This window comes from Vanessa atalanta, chromosome 28 (assembly GCF_905147765.1).
Source record: "Vanessa atalanta chromosome 28, ilVanAtal1.2, whole genome shotgun sequence".
Lineage (NCBI taxonomy): Eukaryota > Metazoa > Arthropoda > Insecta > Lepidoptera > Nymphalidae > Vanessa > Vanessa atalanta.
Window position 1 is genome coordinate 647,133 of NC_061898.1, and position 17,530 is coordinate 664,662.

The 17,530-nt window shown below is 34.7% G+C and overlaps 2 protein-coding genes across 3 annotated transcripts; one reads left to right on the forward strand and one right to left on the reverse strand.

The window, feature by feature from the left end:
• Positions 1-689: 689 nt before the first annotated feature.
• LOC125074805 lies at positions 690-6,836 on the forward strand. 2 transcript variants are annotated; one of them, XM_047686232.1, is made up of 9 exons: positions 690-831; positions 1,768-1,910; positions 2,142-2,203; positions 2,637-2,780; positions 3,057-3,142; positions 3,619-3,701; positions 3,926-4,018; positions 5,131-5,215; positions 6,352-6,836. In XM_047686232.1, the coding sequence occupies exons 2-9, from the start codon at positions 1,773-1,775 to the stop codon at positions 6,477-6,479; spliced, it is 819 nt and encodes a 272-aa protein (XP_047542188.1). In that variant the 5' UTR covers positions 690-831; positions 1,768-1,772; the 3' UTR covers positions 6,480-6,836. The 2 variants fall into 2 exon arrangements, with proteins under 2 accessions (XP_047542188.1, XP_047542189.1); XM_047686233.1 differs by having other exon boundaries at positions 3,622-3,701.
• An 8,289-nt stretch (positions 6,837-15,125) lies between these two features.
• Positions 15,126-17,530, reverse strand: LOC125074867 (U4/U6.U5 small nuclear ribonucleoprotein 27 kDa protein). Its single transcript, XM_047686325.1, has 2 exons — positions 17,440-17,530; positions 15,126-17,355 (listed from the first exon to the last, which is right to left on the reverse strand). The coding sequence occupies exon 2, from the start codon at positions 17,348-17,350 to the stop codon at positions 16,892-16,894; it is 459 nt and encodes a 152-aa protein (XP_047542281.1). The 5' UTR covers positions 17,351-17,355; positions 17,440-17,530; the 3' UTR covers positions 15,126-16,891.

The following is a 17,530-nucleotide window of genomic DNA, read 5'->3' on the forward strand; positions in this document are numbered from 1 at the left end:
AAAACGTCTGTGGAGAAATCTTTTACCAATAGTAGATCATTTACTGACAGAGAAAACGATTAAACAAAAACAAAACGAATTAAATATTATTTTGTTAGAACTTCATGTAATCCTACCTCAAGCAAGCGAATACCTTGATAAACATGATGCGAAGCGGACGATAGCTTGTAGCGATTCAAATGAAATCAATAAGTGTAATAATATTTATGACTACAATTTTAATGCTACGTACACCTTCAGTTTTCTTTTATTTTTCACCTATTACTTAAATATATCACATTTTATAGATGCATATAAATATATTGATACTATGAAACGTGCTAGTAAAATCCGATGAATCCAAAATATAATAATATTACATATATTTGTACTAATATTATTAAGATAATTTAAATTTATCCGTGAAAAATACGAATATAAATAATTCTATATTTATGTTACTACTAGCGACATCTATGATTTTATTAATAAATACGATTACTAGTGCAATAGATGGCATTGTGATCGTTATATATATTTTTTAATTAGCTATGTGATTCTATACAATTAATATATATTACAAATTTACAATTAAATAAAGTGTTATACTTTTAGTAATTAAGAAATTGTTAAATAAATCTATTGATGTATCATTGCATAGTTTCAGTTTCAGAACGTTTCGTCAATTTGACGTTTAAATAGATCGACGCAAAAATTTTGATGTTTTGTTGTAATACCATGTTTATATTGGAATATCATTGAATATATTGTCGCTTGTAGTATTTAAAAAGGAAAATAATTATTTTACTGTGCGGTAAATATACACATTCGCCGTGGATCCCAACATAAGCGGTAAATATTGCTTACTTTTCGTACTCCGGTTCTTGCTGTACTGTGTCCATTTTTTATATCTAATAATTGTTATTTAAATGCGACATCTGACAGCAATAACATACTCTAAATTCCCAATAAATATTTCTGAATACGTAACAATAATATGTAATAATAACTCATGCCTAACAAATATACGGAACAAGAACGAAAATGGTCACGTGATCATAACATATCATTATTTAATTAACTATTTAGCAATATTTCGATATAAATGGCGTAAGAAAGTAAAATTTTTACATGACGACGGAATTTCAGAGAATGCAATTTTAGTTCCAAATCGAAAATTCGCTTCGATTATTATAAATACGAAAGATTAAAATGTGATCACATAACGTACATAGTGTCGTCATCGGTAACACTTAAAACCTTACATTCTTGTATTTGAAGAATTTTATATAACACTGTTTCATGATAAGGTAAAAAGCTGGAATGCTGCACAAAACTATATTTCCCATCACTACAGAACTTAACAGCTGCAGCTGCTGGGGAAAAGGTTCTTGGGTCTTAAAAATTTATTGCACCAAGTTGCACTGTACACATACAACGGAACTCCATCTGATCATATTATTGAGCTATCCTGCCTTCCTACATACAGCATTTAGATTTAAAAAAAACATAAAATAAATCTTGTTTATCCCCACTAGGAAAGTTGAAATTCTTGACATTTCCCTTTGATATCATGCATGTATATACATAAAACCTTTCCTCCCAAATCACTCTTTTTATTGATGGAAATAATACATAAAAATTTGTTGCATATTTTAAAAGGTTTAAGTGTACCGACAGTGGGAATAGACTATGTTTTATACTATGAGAAGGGTCAGTTTTGAACTGTGCAATGTGAAGTCTGTGTAATATTGTAGAGATAATGTTAATCGGATTATCTGTGACTAGTGGAAATGTGCACGGGGGAGGCGTGGCGGAGCGCCGGGGTGGCGCGCTCGCCGTCCCACGAATCGGTGACCACTGAGCTGTCCCTGTTCAGTGTATCCTCAGCCGCCTCGGATGCTCGTGTACTCCGATTACTTGCCAGTAAAGTGAGTGTCTAGTTATAGCCATAAGTTACTTGATAGTAAATATATTCTTCCAAAAGGTGCTTGAAGAATGTCAGACAGTGAATTGCATAACAGCTGACTTTTATGTTCTCCTAACTGATTTAGACCAAAGCAGCTTAAGAGAAAGTCTTATCTGGATTTATAATAGTGCACAAGTTTTGCATGCAACGCACACATAACCTAGTTGAACTAACCTGTAGTTTTCTTTTTCAGGCAGGACAAGGACCGGATCCAAGTTTAAGGGTTGCCAGTCCTAATCCTGAAGGAAAATTGAAGTGAGTAACTGTTTAGTCTGCTGTTAAAGTTTGTTAATGTTCCATTGCTGGCTACGGGCTGCATTTCCTGAGACCATGAGGTTAGGGTAAATAAAAGAGAGGCTCGGGTCTCGGAAATATTAAATTTATTTCACTGAAGAATACTTTTAATGAGACTGATGCAAAATACTAAATTTACAATCAACTGATATCAGTATTACTGTAGTAGACAATTATTTTTAATAAAAATAATACACTATTTATAAAAGCTTGTAAAATCTAGAGGCGAAGTTGATATTTTACAACACACTGGTCCAATGCTGGTTTGATACAAATATAGTTTTCCACAAGCTTTTCTGTACAGTTCAACTTGAAATAGCAACTCAGTTAAAGAGACCCTTGAACATTGAAGAGACTCTGCAATCATCGGTTCAAATCTTCATGTGTGTTCTAGACGCGGCTCTGGCGCGCTGCAGGCGGGCGACGCGTGTCGCGAGCTGCTTGCTGGCTGCGCCGCGCTGTGTGCTCAGCTCGGGCTGCGGCGCTCCTTCAGCGCGGGAGACGTGGCCGCGCCCGGAGCCTTCGCCCCCGTGCGCAGGTCACTACACTATCTTTATAAAATAGATACCTTATTTTATTTTTAATATTAATTTGTATATGGTGTACAAATTTATGTTTTTGAGCAGTTCAGGTATTACCAGAATTACAATGAATTCGCCAAGATTTTATTTAATAAATTTGTTACTAGGCAAGGTGTACACTTGGTCAAGTTAGAGTAGGTACCACACACCTCAACCTCCAGCGAGAAGAAACGGCATGAAACTCGCATATAAATAGATTTACAAGTATGTGTACAAAGTATGTCCATGTGCAGCGCTACGTCGGAGGTGGGGCTGTGCGCCGCGCTGGAGGCGCTCACGCTGACGGCCGCGTCGCGCTCCTGCAGCACCTGGGTGGCGGGTGAGTCCCACTGTCTCTGCCCTACTGGCCGGCCTAAATAAGCTCCCGTGAATGTCGGATTATGTGAGAGCATTTAAACTTATGACTGTGTTTATGAACACACACTTGCACAATACATATATATTTAAATGAATATAGGCAATGTCCCATAATATGGAATTACTAATATTTAACACTCTAACCTTAAATCTTGTGCTGGGAGTGGAAACGACAATTCCCCTCGGGGTCATCGAACCTGTGACTTTTTATAACGCTATTGAGAGAGGTTTGCTAGTCTCTAGCGAGAGAGCTAGGGAATTTGGTGACCGTGACTAAAAAGACAAGAGATCATTATAGGAGTAAGAAGTGCTATTAAATATATATTTAAGCTGTCTGTGCGCGACTGTGCCAGGATGTGCAAACAGAGATTCTTATTGAGAGAGATCAGAATAGTTGTTTAAATTATCTTATTTATATTTGAAATTAATCAATTCCAGTAGGAGGCTCGCAGTTGCCGTCGCCGCAGAGGTCACATCCGGTCCAGCCTCCTCACAGATCGCTGCCCAGCGATAACAAGAAGGTATGTCCGGCTCGAAGGACCAACATTAACACATACACCCATTTACATATATAATATTGTAACATATATTTTGACATTGTTAGCAAGTTCAAACCAGACAAGAATGACTTCTGAAAGATAATATATTTAGGAAGGCTGTACGCTTGGGAGATGGAACCTCTATAGGAGAAGGGGAGCCCACCGGTGGGATTACAACATATTGTAATCTAATATAATAATTCCAGGTCCGTCAGAACTACATCAAACGCCGTCTGCTGACCACGTACCGCGCGCTGGAGAGGATGTCTCAGTCGGAGTTCAACTTAGACAAGCTGGAGGTATTCTAATTTATATATTACTTTATGGCAGGGCTTTGGGCAAGCCCGTCTGAGTAGTTCCACACTCTCAGATATCAGCTGTTGTTCTGTTCCGGTTTTTTGGATGAGTGAGTCTAATTACAGGCAAATGGTCTTAAACTCAAACTCAAATTCCTTTATTCAATAAAGAAGCACTACACTTATTTATTGATAGTCAAAGAAAACACTACAACCGGTTCGGAAAAGAATACACCCTGACCTGAGAGGAACCGGTGGAAGAAACTCAGCGGGACTTTTTTGATAGTTTTATGATTACACAAATATAATATATTGAATATGAATGGAAATAATAAATCTATCCAAATATATCTATATAAATCTGTAGAGTCTGTCTGTACACTCGATTTTTTTGTCGAATTTCGTCATAAATATTCGTTTTATGATCTTATGTGTTCAATAAATATATTCAAATTAAAAAAAAAGTATGGTGTAATAATAATTATTATTACATAAACATAAAACATAAGCAGCCCGTAAATGTCCCACTGCTGGGATAAAGGCCTCCTCTCCTTTGAGGAGAAGGTTTGGAGCATATTCCACCACGCTACTCCAATGCGGGTTGGCGGAATACACATGTGGCTGAATTTCGTTGAAATTAGACACATGCAGGTTTCCTCACGATGTTTTCCTTCACCGCCGAGCACAAGATGAATTATAAACACAAATTAAGCACATGAAAATTCAGTGGTGCCTGCCTGGGTTTGAACCCGAAATCATCGGTTAAGATGCACGCGTTCTAACCACAGGGCCATCTCGGCTCTATACTGGGCCATCTCGGCTCTATAATAATATATATATAATAATAATATATAATATAATAATAATTATTATTATAACAAACTAATTTTAAATAAATTTTAGCGAAACGGTCGGGTAACAACTAGTCTATAATATATCTATAAAAATCTTTGAGTCCAAGGCTGGTGTCGGATCTGTACTAATATTATAAATGCTGTCTGTCTGTCTGTATCGAATGAATTTACTGCTTCTAGTTAAATACTTGTGATCGAATTGTATGAATTTTCATCGGTTTTATTCGTGAGTAAACTCTTGGAATGTATGGATTTTTACAGGCAGCTGCTTCGGTGGCGGTGACGGGGGGCCCGGGGCCCACCACGCTCGCCGTGCCCACCAAACCTGCCAAATACGTGCATCCGGGTGTGTTAACTACAATACACTACAGCGATCCATTCATTAGAAACGCGTTTACTCATGTACAGAAGCCTATATACTTTTTATTAACTGAACTTAAAAAAATGATGAAATTGTACGACTTCAAAAATTGTTAAAAAAAGTCTAAATACCTGTTTACTTGTAATATTAGAAATGACGAGTTATTCCATACAATCTTTCACCCCCATTTTAATCCTTAAGGGATGAATTTGGATAAATCTTCTCTTATTGTTCACAGCATTCCATAAATAATTTCTGGTCAGGAATTTCTTTCATACTTTAAGTAGAAGCTTATATGGTGACTTTGGAACTTGAGTTCCACCTCCGTGGTGTGTAAACCGGTCTTCATGGGTACGCCACTCCGAGGTCCCCGGTTCGATTCCCGGCCGAGTCGATGTAGAAAAAGTTCAGTTTTTAATTATGTATTCACTCACGAAGGCCCTCTCTGTTAAATTATCGCCGTGCATTAGTATGTGTGAGTGACGCTCGTACTTATTGTCTCGCGTTGGTGTCTTAGTGTGCGTGAGTCGACTGACGTAAGAGTAGAGTCAGCAAAAAAATATACAAATTATATTTGTTAATGCACGACGATAATTTATTGTGTAGTGTCACATAGTGAGTGAACAGATCTATAAATAATAGAGGTGTTTAAAAATGCCACAGATTAAATTAAGTTTTAGATTTACGTGTACATAACGCCGTATGTTCGAATACGTCATTAATTAGTTGGTGATAACTTCCTAGGGAATTTTTCCCAAATACAATAAACCTTGAAAGTAATTTCTCTTTGTCTGAATATTACACGGAGCCGGTCTCGAGGAAGTTCAGCTTACTGTGTCAACATTGCTCTCAGTGTGTGTGACGCAGGCGCACCCTGTATACCCTCACTCTCATAATCCGATGGGATAGCAAATCCGACCGGAAACAGGAACAGGACCAAAGGCTTTACGTGACCACTTACAGACTTCTAGCTGTTACTGAGAATTTTTTGTATAGAAAATCTCATTAATATGTAATCGGTCCGACCCGGGATTAGAATCCAATATATCTAGTCGCCGGACTATCAATGCTGTCAGCCGTACTGAGTAATCGCGTATTGAACATTTCCTATGCGACTGCAGAGGCGGCGAACCTGGCGCTGACGGCGGCCGACCTGGAGCGCGAGCGCGGCCGCCCGCTGTCCAAGTACGAGCGGAACATGATCATCTTCAACTGGCTGCACACCCTGGACGAGGCCGCGCCCTTCTAGAGCCGCCTGGAGCCGTTAGCGCCACCGAACCAGTGTCATAACACAACACACGAGTCAAGTCAACATACTCTTTAGACCGGATAGAACACTCTAGGAATAAAAATTATCTTGATATACATCGTTACAGCTTGCCCGAATTCAGAGTTTCTCGCTAAACTTTTAAACTAAACAAAATGATGTTAAGTGTATACCTCGATTTTAGTTACATTTTTGTTTGATTTAACTGTGTTTAAATATTTTTTGTTTAAGTGTGGTCTCCTATAGTTGGAGGAGCATACAAATCGTATACTTGATTTTGTTTAATTTAGTAAATATTCAATTTGTAATATTATTGACGAGGTCCGTGGTCGAGTAGTGTGTACACCGGTTTTCATGGGTACGCCACTCCGAGGTCCCGGGTTCGATTCCCGGCCGAGTCGGTGTAGAAAAAGTTCATTAGTTTTCTATGTTGTCTTGGGTCTGGGTGTTTGCGGTACCGTCGTTACTTCTGATTTCCATAACACAAGTGCTTTAGCTACTTACATTGGGATCAGAGTAATGTATGTGATGTTATCCAATATTTAAAAAAATAATAATTGTGTATTTAGTTGGACTCCAAAATTAAATTTATTTTATTCGAGTAGACTCATATTAGCACAAAGGTTAATGTTAAGCTACCACCCACCAAGCTACGTTCAGAATGTATAGAAGAACCGGTTAGAAACTTAGAGATCTCATAATTATAAAGATCAACTAATTTTGTTAAAAATTTAACCAGACTCGGTTTAATATGTTTGGAGGTTGTAACAACTCTATAAAACATTAAGATTCACTATCAGTAAGTTTATTAATGCCTTTAAGGATAGCGTGAAAGACTATTATTTGTGACATATACGGTTTAAAAATCACAATTGTATAAAATAATTGCTTGTCTAATACATGCATATTATTACATAGCGGGGCAGAAATATAAAATTATCTTTATATATTTGTTCTTCAATCTTTAAGTATATAGACCCTTACTGTACCAGTGTGAAGGGTGAGTGTGTCTAGTTTAAATAAATAGTTTAGTTCCAACAGTACTTATTCTCAGTAATAATGAATCAATAACTTGACCTTGAATAGGATATTTGACTGGTTTTTAAAATCCATTTTATATTATTTAGGAGAGGTCAAGGAACCCAGTAAAGGCTGTTTTTTTTTTTTGATTCTAGTACATGTTTGCTGAAAAATATCAAATTAAAAGTTCCATATTTAAAAAGCGCGCGAAAAAGCTACTTTGACAATATGGCACTCCCATGGGGTCGGTGACGTCACTTGCCTGTAATCGGTGGCACATATAATCCACATACAGTAGGCAAACTAGGTTAACAAGCAGGTGACGTCATCATAAGCCCGACCAATCAGGCGCTTTTTCTGACGTTTAAAAGATTGCATTTTTATATATGGATTTTTGAATGAATTAATTATTATTTTCAACTTTCGTTAATAAATAACCATTTTTAAACTCACAATATATACTGATTACAATAATTGACACTTTATTTGTCGCATTGTCGAATAGCCTATTGATATCATCTTCTCTGAGACTAATTATACGATGAAGACTGCCCTGGTTATTCTTTAACTGATCTCAGTAATTTATTGTACTTCGACACTGAATAGCACTACTGTACTTCTTAACAGCTTTGAAATTATTTTATCTGTATTCACAAAAATCCAATGTTATCCAATGTTATACTGAAATCCAATGTTAACATCACCGATATATTTATTTGGTGGTACCACTCACCATATATTCTATCGCCAAACAGCAATACTTAGTTTTGATGTGTTCCGGTTTGAATGTTGAATCATTGTGACTGCACAAGGGATAATAACATTTTAGTCTCCAAGGTTTGCGCTGCATTTGGTAATATAAGGAATGGTTAATATTTCTTACAATACAAGTATCTATCTGTGGTGACCACATACCATCTGGTGGCTCACTTACCGCCTAAATTTCATATAAAAAAACATCACAACTAATGTCACAGATCGTTTAGATTTCGACCAGTGACGTCACTCCAATTCAAGGTCAAAGTATTGTTGTCATTGATATATAACTATCTCTCTCTATCTTAAACGTGTGTCAGTTATTCATAGCTAACTGATTTATTAAAGATTTGTATAATAATAAGTTTATTTTGTAATATATATAATTAAAATTTTATTTATTTTAAATGATTTCTCATATTGACTGAGTTGAGATTAATTCATAGCTTATATGAGTTATATGTTACTTGTAAATAATTTTCAAGTATTTTATTTTGTTACTTAAGACGAGTTTGAAGTCTAAAGTGTACTTTTTTTTAATAGGGTCTACTTACTTTATATATAAAGGCGAGATCCAACTCTAAAGATTAATTACGAAATCTCAGTAACATCTACATCTACAAACTTGAAATTTGGGAGATTTGACCGCTACCACCGGTTTTAAATGTAGATTCTAGAAGAACCGGTATGAAACTCAATAGTTACTCAAATGTTGTAAAATACATAGTCACATATACAATAATTTGCTTGTATGGAATTCAGGGAAAATGAACACCAAGCTCTTTTATTATCTATATGTAAAAAATTGTATCTATTTGTTTTCTTAACGTAAGATATGATTATTATAAAAGGTTAAGTCACAAATATCTGCAGGACTTTATATATATATGTGTATGTATTGAGTGTGTGTCGTATTTATTTTGTGTTCCCTGTATATTTTTATATAAATTATATAGTATCTCAGTGACTAGCGTGTTCAGGTGAAAATTCTCAATTTACAAAATTAATTTATAAGTGATCCCATTTCAAATATATATGTTTAACCTAAATTTTTACCCTTGAGGTAGGGGTTCCGGGGGGGGGGGCGTTGTTCAATGAAATGGTGATTTGTAGTAATGAGGGATAAAGTAAGGTTCAGTAAACATCATATCCTATTTTTAATGTATATTTGACATGCATTTAATTTCGTGTTGAGTTCAAATTTTTTTCGTTGTAGTAATAACGTCATGACAATATGGAACAGGGGCTGGGTGACATGAACCATGTGATCTTTGCCCAGCAGTGGGAATATGTATTATTGTACTATTTTTCTCTGTAACTAAAAAAGGCTGGAATCTTTTTGCGTCCGTGTGTATAGGCACAAAAGCTTTATGCTTTGTAGTGAGCTTTCATTAAATATTTCTATCTTATTAATAATGTCTTACTGGTATCGTTCAATATTTTTAAATAGTTTATTTTTTTTCTGTGTCTAGTACAGTATTTCCTCTAGGGGACCACGCCTAGCTTTCCTAGTAGCTTCGCTTCGCAATAGATATCCATGAATGTGTATAATAGTTGTATATTTATAAAATAGAATATTACAGATTTTTGCTCCCGGACTTGCTTTTTATGTTATATTGATTTTTTAATAATGCATTGAAACAGTACGCTTCTCTAACAATTGCCAGATCGTCTGAATAATGATTATTTTGTACAGTTTTATGTGAAAATTTGTCCGGTATTAATTTTATGTAACAAGCGATTTGTTTACAGGACCAGTAGTTTGTTAGATGAGAAAATGCTAATATAATTAAAAATTTCCGTGTCAAAATCAAACGATATGACATTTTAAAATGTGTTTATCATTGAATTATATAAATGATAATATATATTTATAGTGAGAAAAATTTAATGTTATATTTAATGATTGACGCTTGTGTGTGTTTTGTTTTGCGATGACATCAAAATCGTGCCAGTAAATAATTTTTGTTTGTTAAAACTTTATCAAAATCGACACATCCCATTGTATTATTTGTCCATTTACATGCACAAATATGTAATATCATTCCTAATGTATAGTATGATATATATAGTCTGTAAGGGGAGAAGTTTAACATATATATATATATATATATATATATATATAAGTTTTGAAAATGTGAAATTAATTTATATGAATGTAATCTATTCGTGGTTTTGAGTTTTATTAGTCAAGTTCCTAATTTGTTTACTTTGAATCTCATTGAATACCAGTCACGTTGTTAAAGTAACGCTTCGTTTTACTTACGGATGGTTAAATCTTCTTGCTTATATTTTTTATGTAAATGTATATATATGTACTGTACCAGTTTTCTTTCTCGTTTATTAACAAATAATACTATGTTATGTTTGTTACGAGAAAGGCAAGTCATTTATGTATATGAGGAATACAAAAGGTCTGAGAATTAATCCTTGAGGTATCCCCCATACGAATTGAGAGCAAGAATTCATTTAACAGTAACGCAGCCTTCTAATCCGTAATTAAGAAAATGGTAGATACGAATTACGCCTCGTAGATAACTCAACTCGTAAGTAAAATGAAACGTTATTTGATTATATATATATATATTAAAGTGTGGGTCGTTACGATGGCTGCTTGCAAGAAATTATATATTGCAAAAAGTTTAATTTATTGATTTTTTTATTATATACAGTTTTTTTTGACGTGATTGTGACATTCTCGCGCCGGGATTCGCCTGTGATTGTTGAGATTCTGAGCATCGCAGTGCGGTCGCAATCTTAGGTTACATTACAGGCGATATACTTAAGTAACTTAAGAATGATTCCTTGCAGTGAGCCAGTGTAACGGAAGTTAAAAGTTTCATCATTTCTTGTCTATCCAACTATTATATTAAGGCAATACAGTATTCTATAATAAGCTATTGTAAAATTAACTCCTTGAAGATGAATTGAAGTGTTACATATGAAATAAATGTTAAGTGAACGATATTTGTTTTATTCTTTTAAATAACATCATATTTATGACACACTTGTTCCGGCTTGCGTCTTCTTCCGCGTCTGAGGACTCTGTTGTATAAGAAGTCCGCACTCCGCACGTTCGGGCTCAGTTCGCCCCTCTTCCATTATTACTCCGTGCTTCAAATTCCACCGTTATCGGACTTCCCCATATTTTTATTTTTTCCACGACAAACAAAATCTGTAATAACAAATGAATGAATGACAGCCCCATCAAAAAATGCAGTGTTGCCGTTTTTCGAAATCGATTCCCTCCAATTCCCCTTGACAGCAACACCGAGGCATAGTTCTTGGTCGTATTAACAAATAGCGTTGCTCGTTCCTCGACATATATATATATATATATATATATGGCAAATTACAATCAGATCCGTTCATCCATTCTGTCGTGATTGAGTACAAACATCTATACAAATGTTCGCCCTTATATTAGTAAGATATAATAAAATGAATATCTTTGGATGAACGCGTCAATTGATCCGAATTTAAACCAGACATTGGTCAAATTTCATATGTTTAATTTGTGTTTGTAAAATCTTTCTCGGGGGTATGGAAAATACCGTTAGGCCCAGGGCCGGACCGTAAGTTTAGGCCCTGGGCTAACACTACTTAGGGGCCGACCTGAGACATATCTGAGCGTAGACTTGAATTAAATTAAAATAATTGAATGGGTTTGATTAGTCACAGGACTCGCAGGCCCGCAAACCATACGATGTGTTTAATTTAATAAACTTATGGATTCTTTCGCATTATTGTCTATTTTTGGCTTTGACTTGACTTAGCTGGGGTCCCCTTGAATCCACGGGGCCTTGGACTGAAGCCCAAAAGGCCATACGGTAGATCCGGCCCTGGTTAGGCCAATGATATGCGGAAATAAATGTCATATATATGGTTGATATGTCTATCCTCAAAGCGAAGAAATGAGCAGGAACTTTAAAAGACTATTAATAGCTGTAATCAACGTGGTTTCTTGATATGATGAATCCTAGTAGTCACTTAAATATATAAATCTGGTAGTTCTTCATACTACAACAACTATAGACCAATATCAAGATTAATTATCTTTAGCAAGTATTTAAAAAATCTTGAATCAATTAATAGGTTAGTTTAAATTTGGATTTACTAGGAATCGTTCGACAATTTAACCGTCGAGTCTATACTCTATTCTAACAATAACAGAAAAAAAAAGCCAAATACACAACATTTGACAGAAAATTGACACGATATCATTGGCCAAGAGCTTGATTTATCTATGATATTTACTGTGGATTTGCGAAAAAATGGCGTTTTGAACGTCGACGAACAAATCGGAATTTTGGAAGTCAAATTTAAAGTGGAAATAAGTAGTTAAGTGTATTCATGTTGTATTATAAATAAAGATATATTAATCATAAACTCCTGGTAGTGCAGAATATAGATGAGTTATTAGCAAATCGCAAGAAATACGTCTAAAGTTTGTTTATCTTTTTTCCTACTTCCAGCGGAATAGGCTTTACCTATATCTATGAATCACAAACTTATCCAAAGCCTTTGATTGTACTATATTATCTATAGGGATCTGAAGAAATTATCAATATGGTTTTAAATACTATGCGCTCGACCTTTTAATATAATTCAATGACGTAAGTTTGATGTAATGGTTGACGTTAAAGAAAATCCTCCTAGATTCTCAGTGGGTATGGGGACCCCTCAAGGATCAATTCTCAGTCCTTTTCTATTTCTCATATACATGACTTGTAGGGAACATGATCTAACATTGTTGATCCTTAGTTTTTAATATTAAAATAATGCAGGTTTATTATGCGATGACCTGTCCATAGGCGGGTTAAGACCGTTAAAATACCGATATTTTATAAATAGATATGAATTAAATGAACATATACAATTATACAATTAATTTTGAAGTATCGAACAACTTACATTGTAGAAGCGTGGCTGTATACATGTTACGTGTCTATTTTTTCTTTGTAATGTAACGCCTATAATTAAGACATTTTGATTTTAAGATTACTTGTTCAATAATGTATTTTTCGCTTTTATTAATGTATGTCTTGTTGGTGTTAATAAATAAATAAATAAATATACGAGACCTTTGCCAAACATTTACAGATATTTTTCAATTTGATTGTATTGACAACTAGCGACCCATCCGCCTTCAGACGGGCGCAATTTGTAAATAAAGAAAATACGATATCATCATCAGCCCATATTCGTCCACAGCTGGACATAGGCCTCTCCAAATGCACGTCACTGTGGTCTTTCTTCGGCAACTCGCATCCAGCTCCTGCCAGCCATCTTAAAAGCGTCTTATTTTAATATCACTCAGGATTAATGAAGGTACTGATGTACAATCAGTGATTTTTTTTATAGATTTGGATGTTTAGTTCCGGAGACTACCCCTTAACCCTTAATTGGGGCACAGGGACCTCTTTTCCCGCCCTCCCAAGCTAGCTAAATTCCCAAATATTTTTGAAATGGCAACATTTTAGGTTGTGTAAATTTCATTCATCAGTTGCAATGTATACACTGATATCCAACATGACCCAAGAATATGTTCATAAGCCATGATAAACTGATTTTTAGTTATGCCTGACTAAGGGTTAAATTCAAATGTTACCTTTATAATATTATATCAATTAAAAACAGAGGGTAAATAGTTGGTTTAATGAGAACGACTCGTTTCAATCCAAATCAGTTTTATTTTGAATTTTACATCCTTGGACCAAGCAAACCCTTTTTACATATGAATAAAAATTACCAAATCACAATCGGAAGAGTTCACAAGAGTTAATCGCTGACAGTTGACAGCTCAATATTTTCATATGTAAAAAAAAGTTTGCTATTCTTAGTGACTATTATAAGTACAATAAAAATTAATGGTGAAATTTTACAGATTTCAAATCAAACAAAAAAAATATTATTGAGATGTAAATCTACTGTCGAAAAGCAAATATTGCAAATATTTTTTTACACAGGTAACATAAACCAGATTTTTATTTCTTGCTATAGCCTGCTACAGAGAAATATTACAAAAAAAATATCCAACCAAGTCATGATATAATCATTTATACAAAAAAATATAGTAATTTGTATCGTAGCAAACTAGTATTAAACAAAATAATTTTGCAGTAATTCACATAACAGAAAAAAAATATGATTTAAGAATATATTTTTAAATTCGTACAAATTTTAAACATAAGCAAATTACTAAACTGAGTAATATTTTTTTTATTATTTTTTTAATCATATAGTTACATCCACCATTCAATTTACACAAATTCTCAACGTAGTGAGTCATTGTAATTTTTGCCTTTAACACAAATTTGATATGTCAAATTAAAAAACAAAAAAGTGACATCTACATACATGTAAAGGAAGAATCATTTAAATGTCGGAAATAAGTATTTATCTTAAAGGAAATGACAGAAGCTTCCAAGGATTACGAATTATAGATATGTTTTTAGATCTAATATTCACAATTTTAAATTATATATCAATATGAGAAGTACAATTTAGAATTACAATAGAAAATAAATACAAATTCGTGGTATGTACACGTGGGAATGAATCTGTTAGATTCTTGTATTGTTGTTGTCATATATAATTAAAAATATATATATATATATTTTAATTCTCTTTCAGCCAAAGATATTATATGTTATAAACAAAAAAACTTTGCTTTGATATATATAAATATATAAAGAATATTGTGTCTTTTAACATAACACAAATTTCATAAAAAAAAATTGATTTTTTTATTACAATTTTCGGAAGAGAAAATAATATTTCAGTGATAAAAAAATGCATGTCTTCTTTAAACGGTATTTTAACGCATGGCATGCCAGTAACTTTGCAGTCGTTTCCAGATTGCGACTAGACAGTTCAAAGAGTTTTTTTTTTCATCGGTTAGTGAATTGTTTTTGCATTAGATTCATTCAATGGGTGCGATGTAGTGACAAATCCAATGAAGTTAATTCGGGTACGATTCGTATTGCTGCCGGAGCCCCCGCGCGGCGCGTGTGCGCGTCTTACACTAAATATATCACATATATGCAACATTTGTATATCATTGTATATGGTCTATGGAGACGGACGGTACAGAGAGCAGTTTTCTCAACATTAATTTGTCATTTATGAATTACTTCGGGGTGAAAATAATCATTTAAAATTTGATTTACATTACATAATTATTTGAATCTAAACTAATATAAGTCTAAGTTACATTTATTAATATGTTTAAATAAATTTTCAATAAAAAACGATATAAAATAATAACTTTCTCTGATTACATATTTAAGATGGCCTTAAACATAAAATCATAATAGAATATAATTAGGAACTACTTTCTCGACCCATTCATTCGTAAACACAAAAACATTGATAAAATCACACTCTGGTCCGTACATCTTTAACTATTGTACATTGTGGAGGATAAAGGTCGGGGGTAGGGGGTGTAAAGTGTATAAATATAACTATGGTTCCTGTGTGTGTCGCGTCGCGCGGGCAACGTTCAACTTAGCTACGACAAATCAGTCTTATGGAAAGGCCATGTGAAGTTACACCAAGAAAATATATGTAATTCTATGGTGTCCTGTGGTGCCATGCAAATGTCAAACCAGACTATCGATGGAAATGTTTATCTGGAGGCTTGCATATCAAAGATTTACTTAGTTTAAATTGCAGATTGGAGTGAAATCAAGTTCTCTATAACAATGTTAGGTTTTAGATGTCAACATTATTATGAAGATAATTTTGTCTGCAATACAAATATAATCCTTGATCGTATGACGGTATGGCACTAACTTCACAGGCCATGTTATCGTTTCCGAATCAACTCCATGAGATTTCTTGGTGCGCTGAGCGCTCAACCAAAACCCGCGCGGGCGAGAGCTGCGCGCGGGCACTGAGGTAACGGGCTTATATCTAACTTAGAACCTAAGTTTTGCCACAAAACAACATCGAATCAACGTCTCACTTTTAAAACCTTACTGATCGGTATTTCTAAAAGGATAATTTCTTTTCATTTCTTAGTGAATCCCAGTAAGTTTGATTTTGTTGTTTGCACCGGATATTTACAATTGATATTTTTCAGTGTCGTGCGGCAAAATATTATTATTTCTGAGTTTTAGTTGTGATATTTATTTAGTAGTGTTGAGTGATTGTTTAACATTATTCATTAACTAAAATTGTTGTAATTTTTTTTATAACCTCAAAATATATTGCTTTATATTACACATTAAAAATAAATAGCATTTCAATGGATTCAAAGTGTATAAAATAGTGTTAGTCATTATTAAAAATTTATGTATGTATATCACAGCCAAAACTCAAAAACTAGTTCAATACAAAATGGAAAACAGTTTAACACTTAATCCTAATAAAATTGTTCTTAAAGCTTGTCCTCACAACTGATTTTGTATAGAAATTCAGCTTGTCTGTCCTTGGCTTAAAAGGGTCAAGGTTACGTGTCTTTTGTAAGATCAATGGAGACAATATTGTCTAAAAATGTTCATATTCGTAATGGAATACATCAGTTTATGTATGAACAAGCTTTAAAAGAACCAATATCACATCGGGCGACCCTGGAGGCCTAACAAACAAGGAAAATAGGTTGTGGGCTACCGTTACGCGACAAAGTCCAACGGCCTGTTGAAGCCGCCCTTCCTGTTCATATATTGTCTATACTTTCGTTTCAATACTACGTGTACGTCTCCTTCGACGTTGCCATCGACTTTCTTACCTTTTGTAGTGTCGAAGCCGCAGAAACCCATCACCTTCAACATTTCTTGTTCCTCGGGCGTTTTTCCCTCCAAATCTGCTGGCGTGACTATGGGCCGTTCGCCGAAATTCTTCTTGGGTTTCGGGGCGAATGATGTCGTAGGCGTCGCGGAGACGGACCTCGATCGTTTTCGGCGTGGAGACGGCGACCGTCTACGTTCTGGGGAGCGCCTTCGACGGTCTAAGGATCGCGAACGGGACCGGGTCCTGGGCCTCCGCCTGTCGCGATCTCGATCGCGTTCCCTGTCTCTCTCCCGGCGATCACGACGGTCCTCACGCCGCCGCGGACTCGGCGAGCGACCCATTAAAACTGTTGAAAGCAATGAATACTAATAAATATAAGTTTAATTAATGAAATTATAAAGAAATATATAATAATTCAAAAAATATTTACCTCAATGTCAAGTCAACAGCGTGTAAAATTTATAAAAAAACAAAAAAGATAACAGTAACACACAACCTAAACGTTCGCCATTTTGGAAATG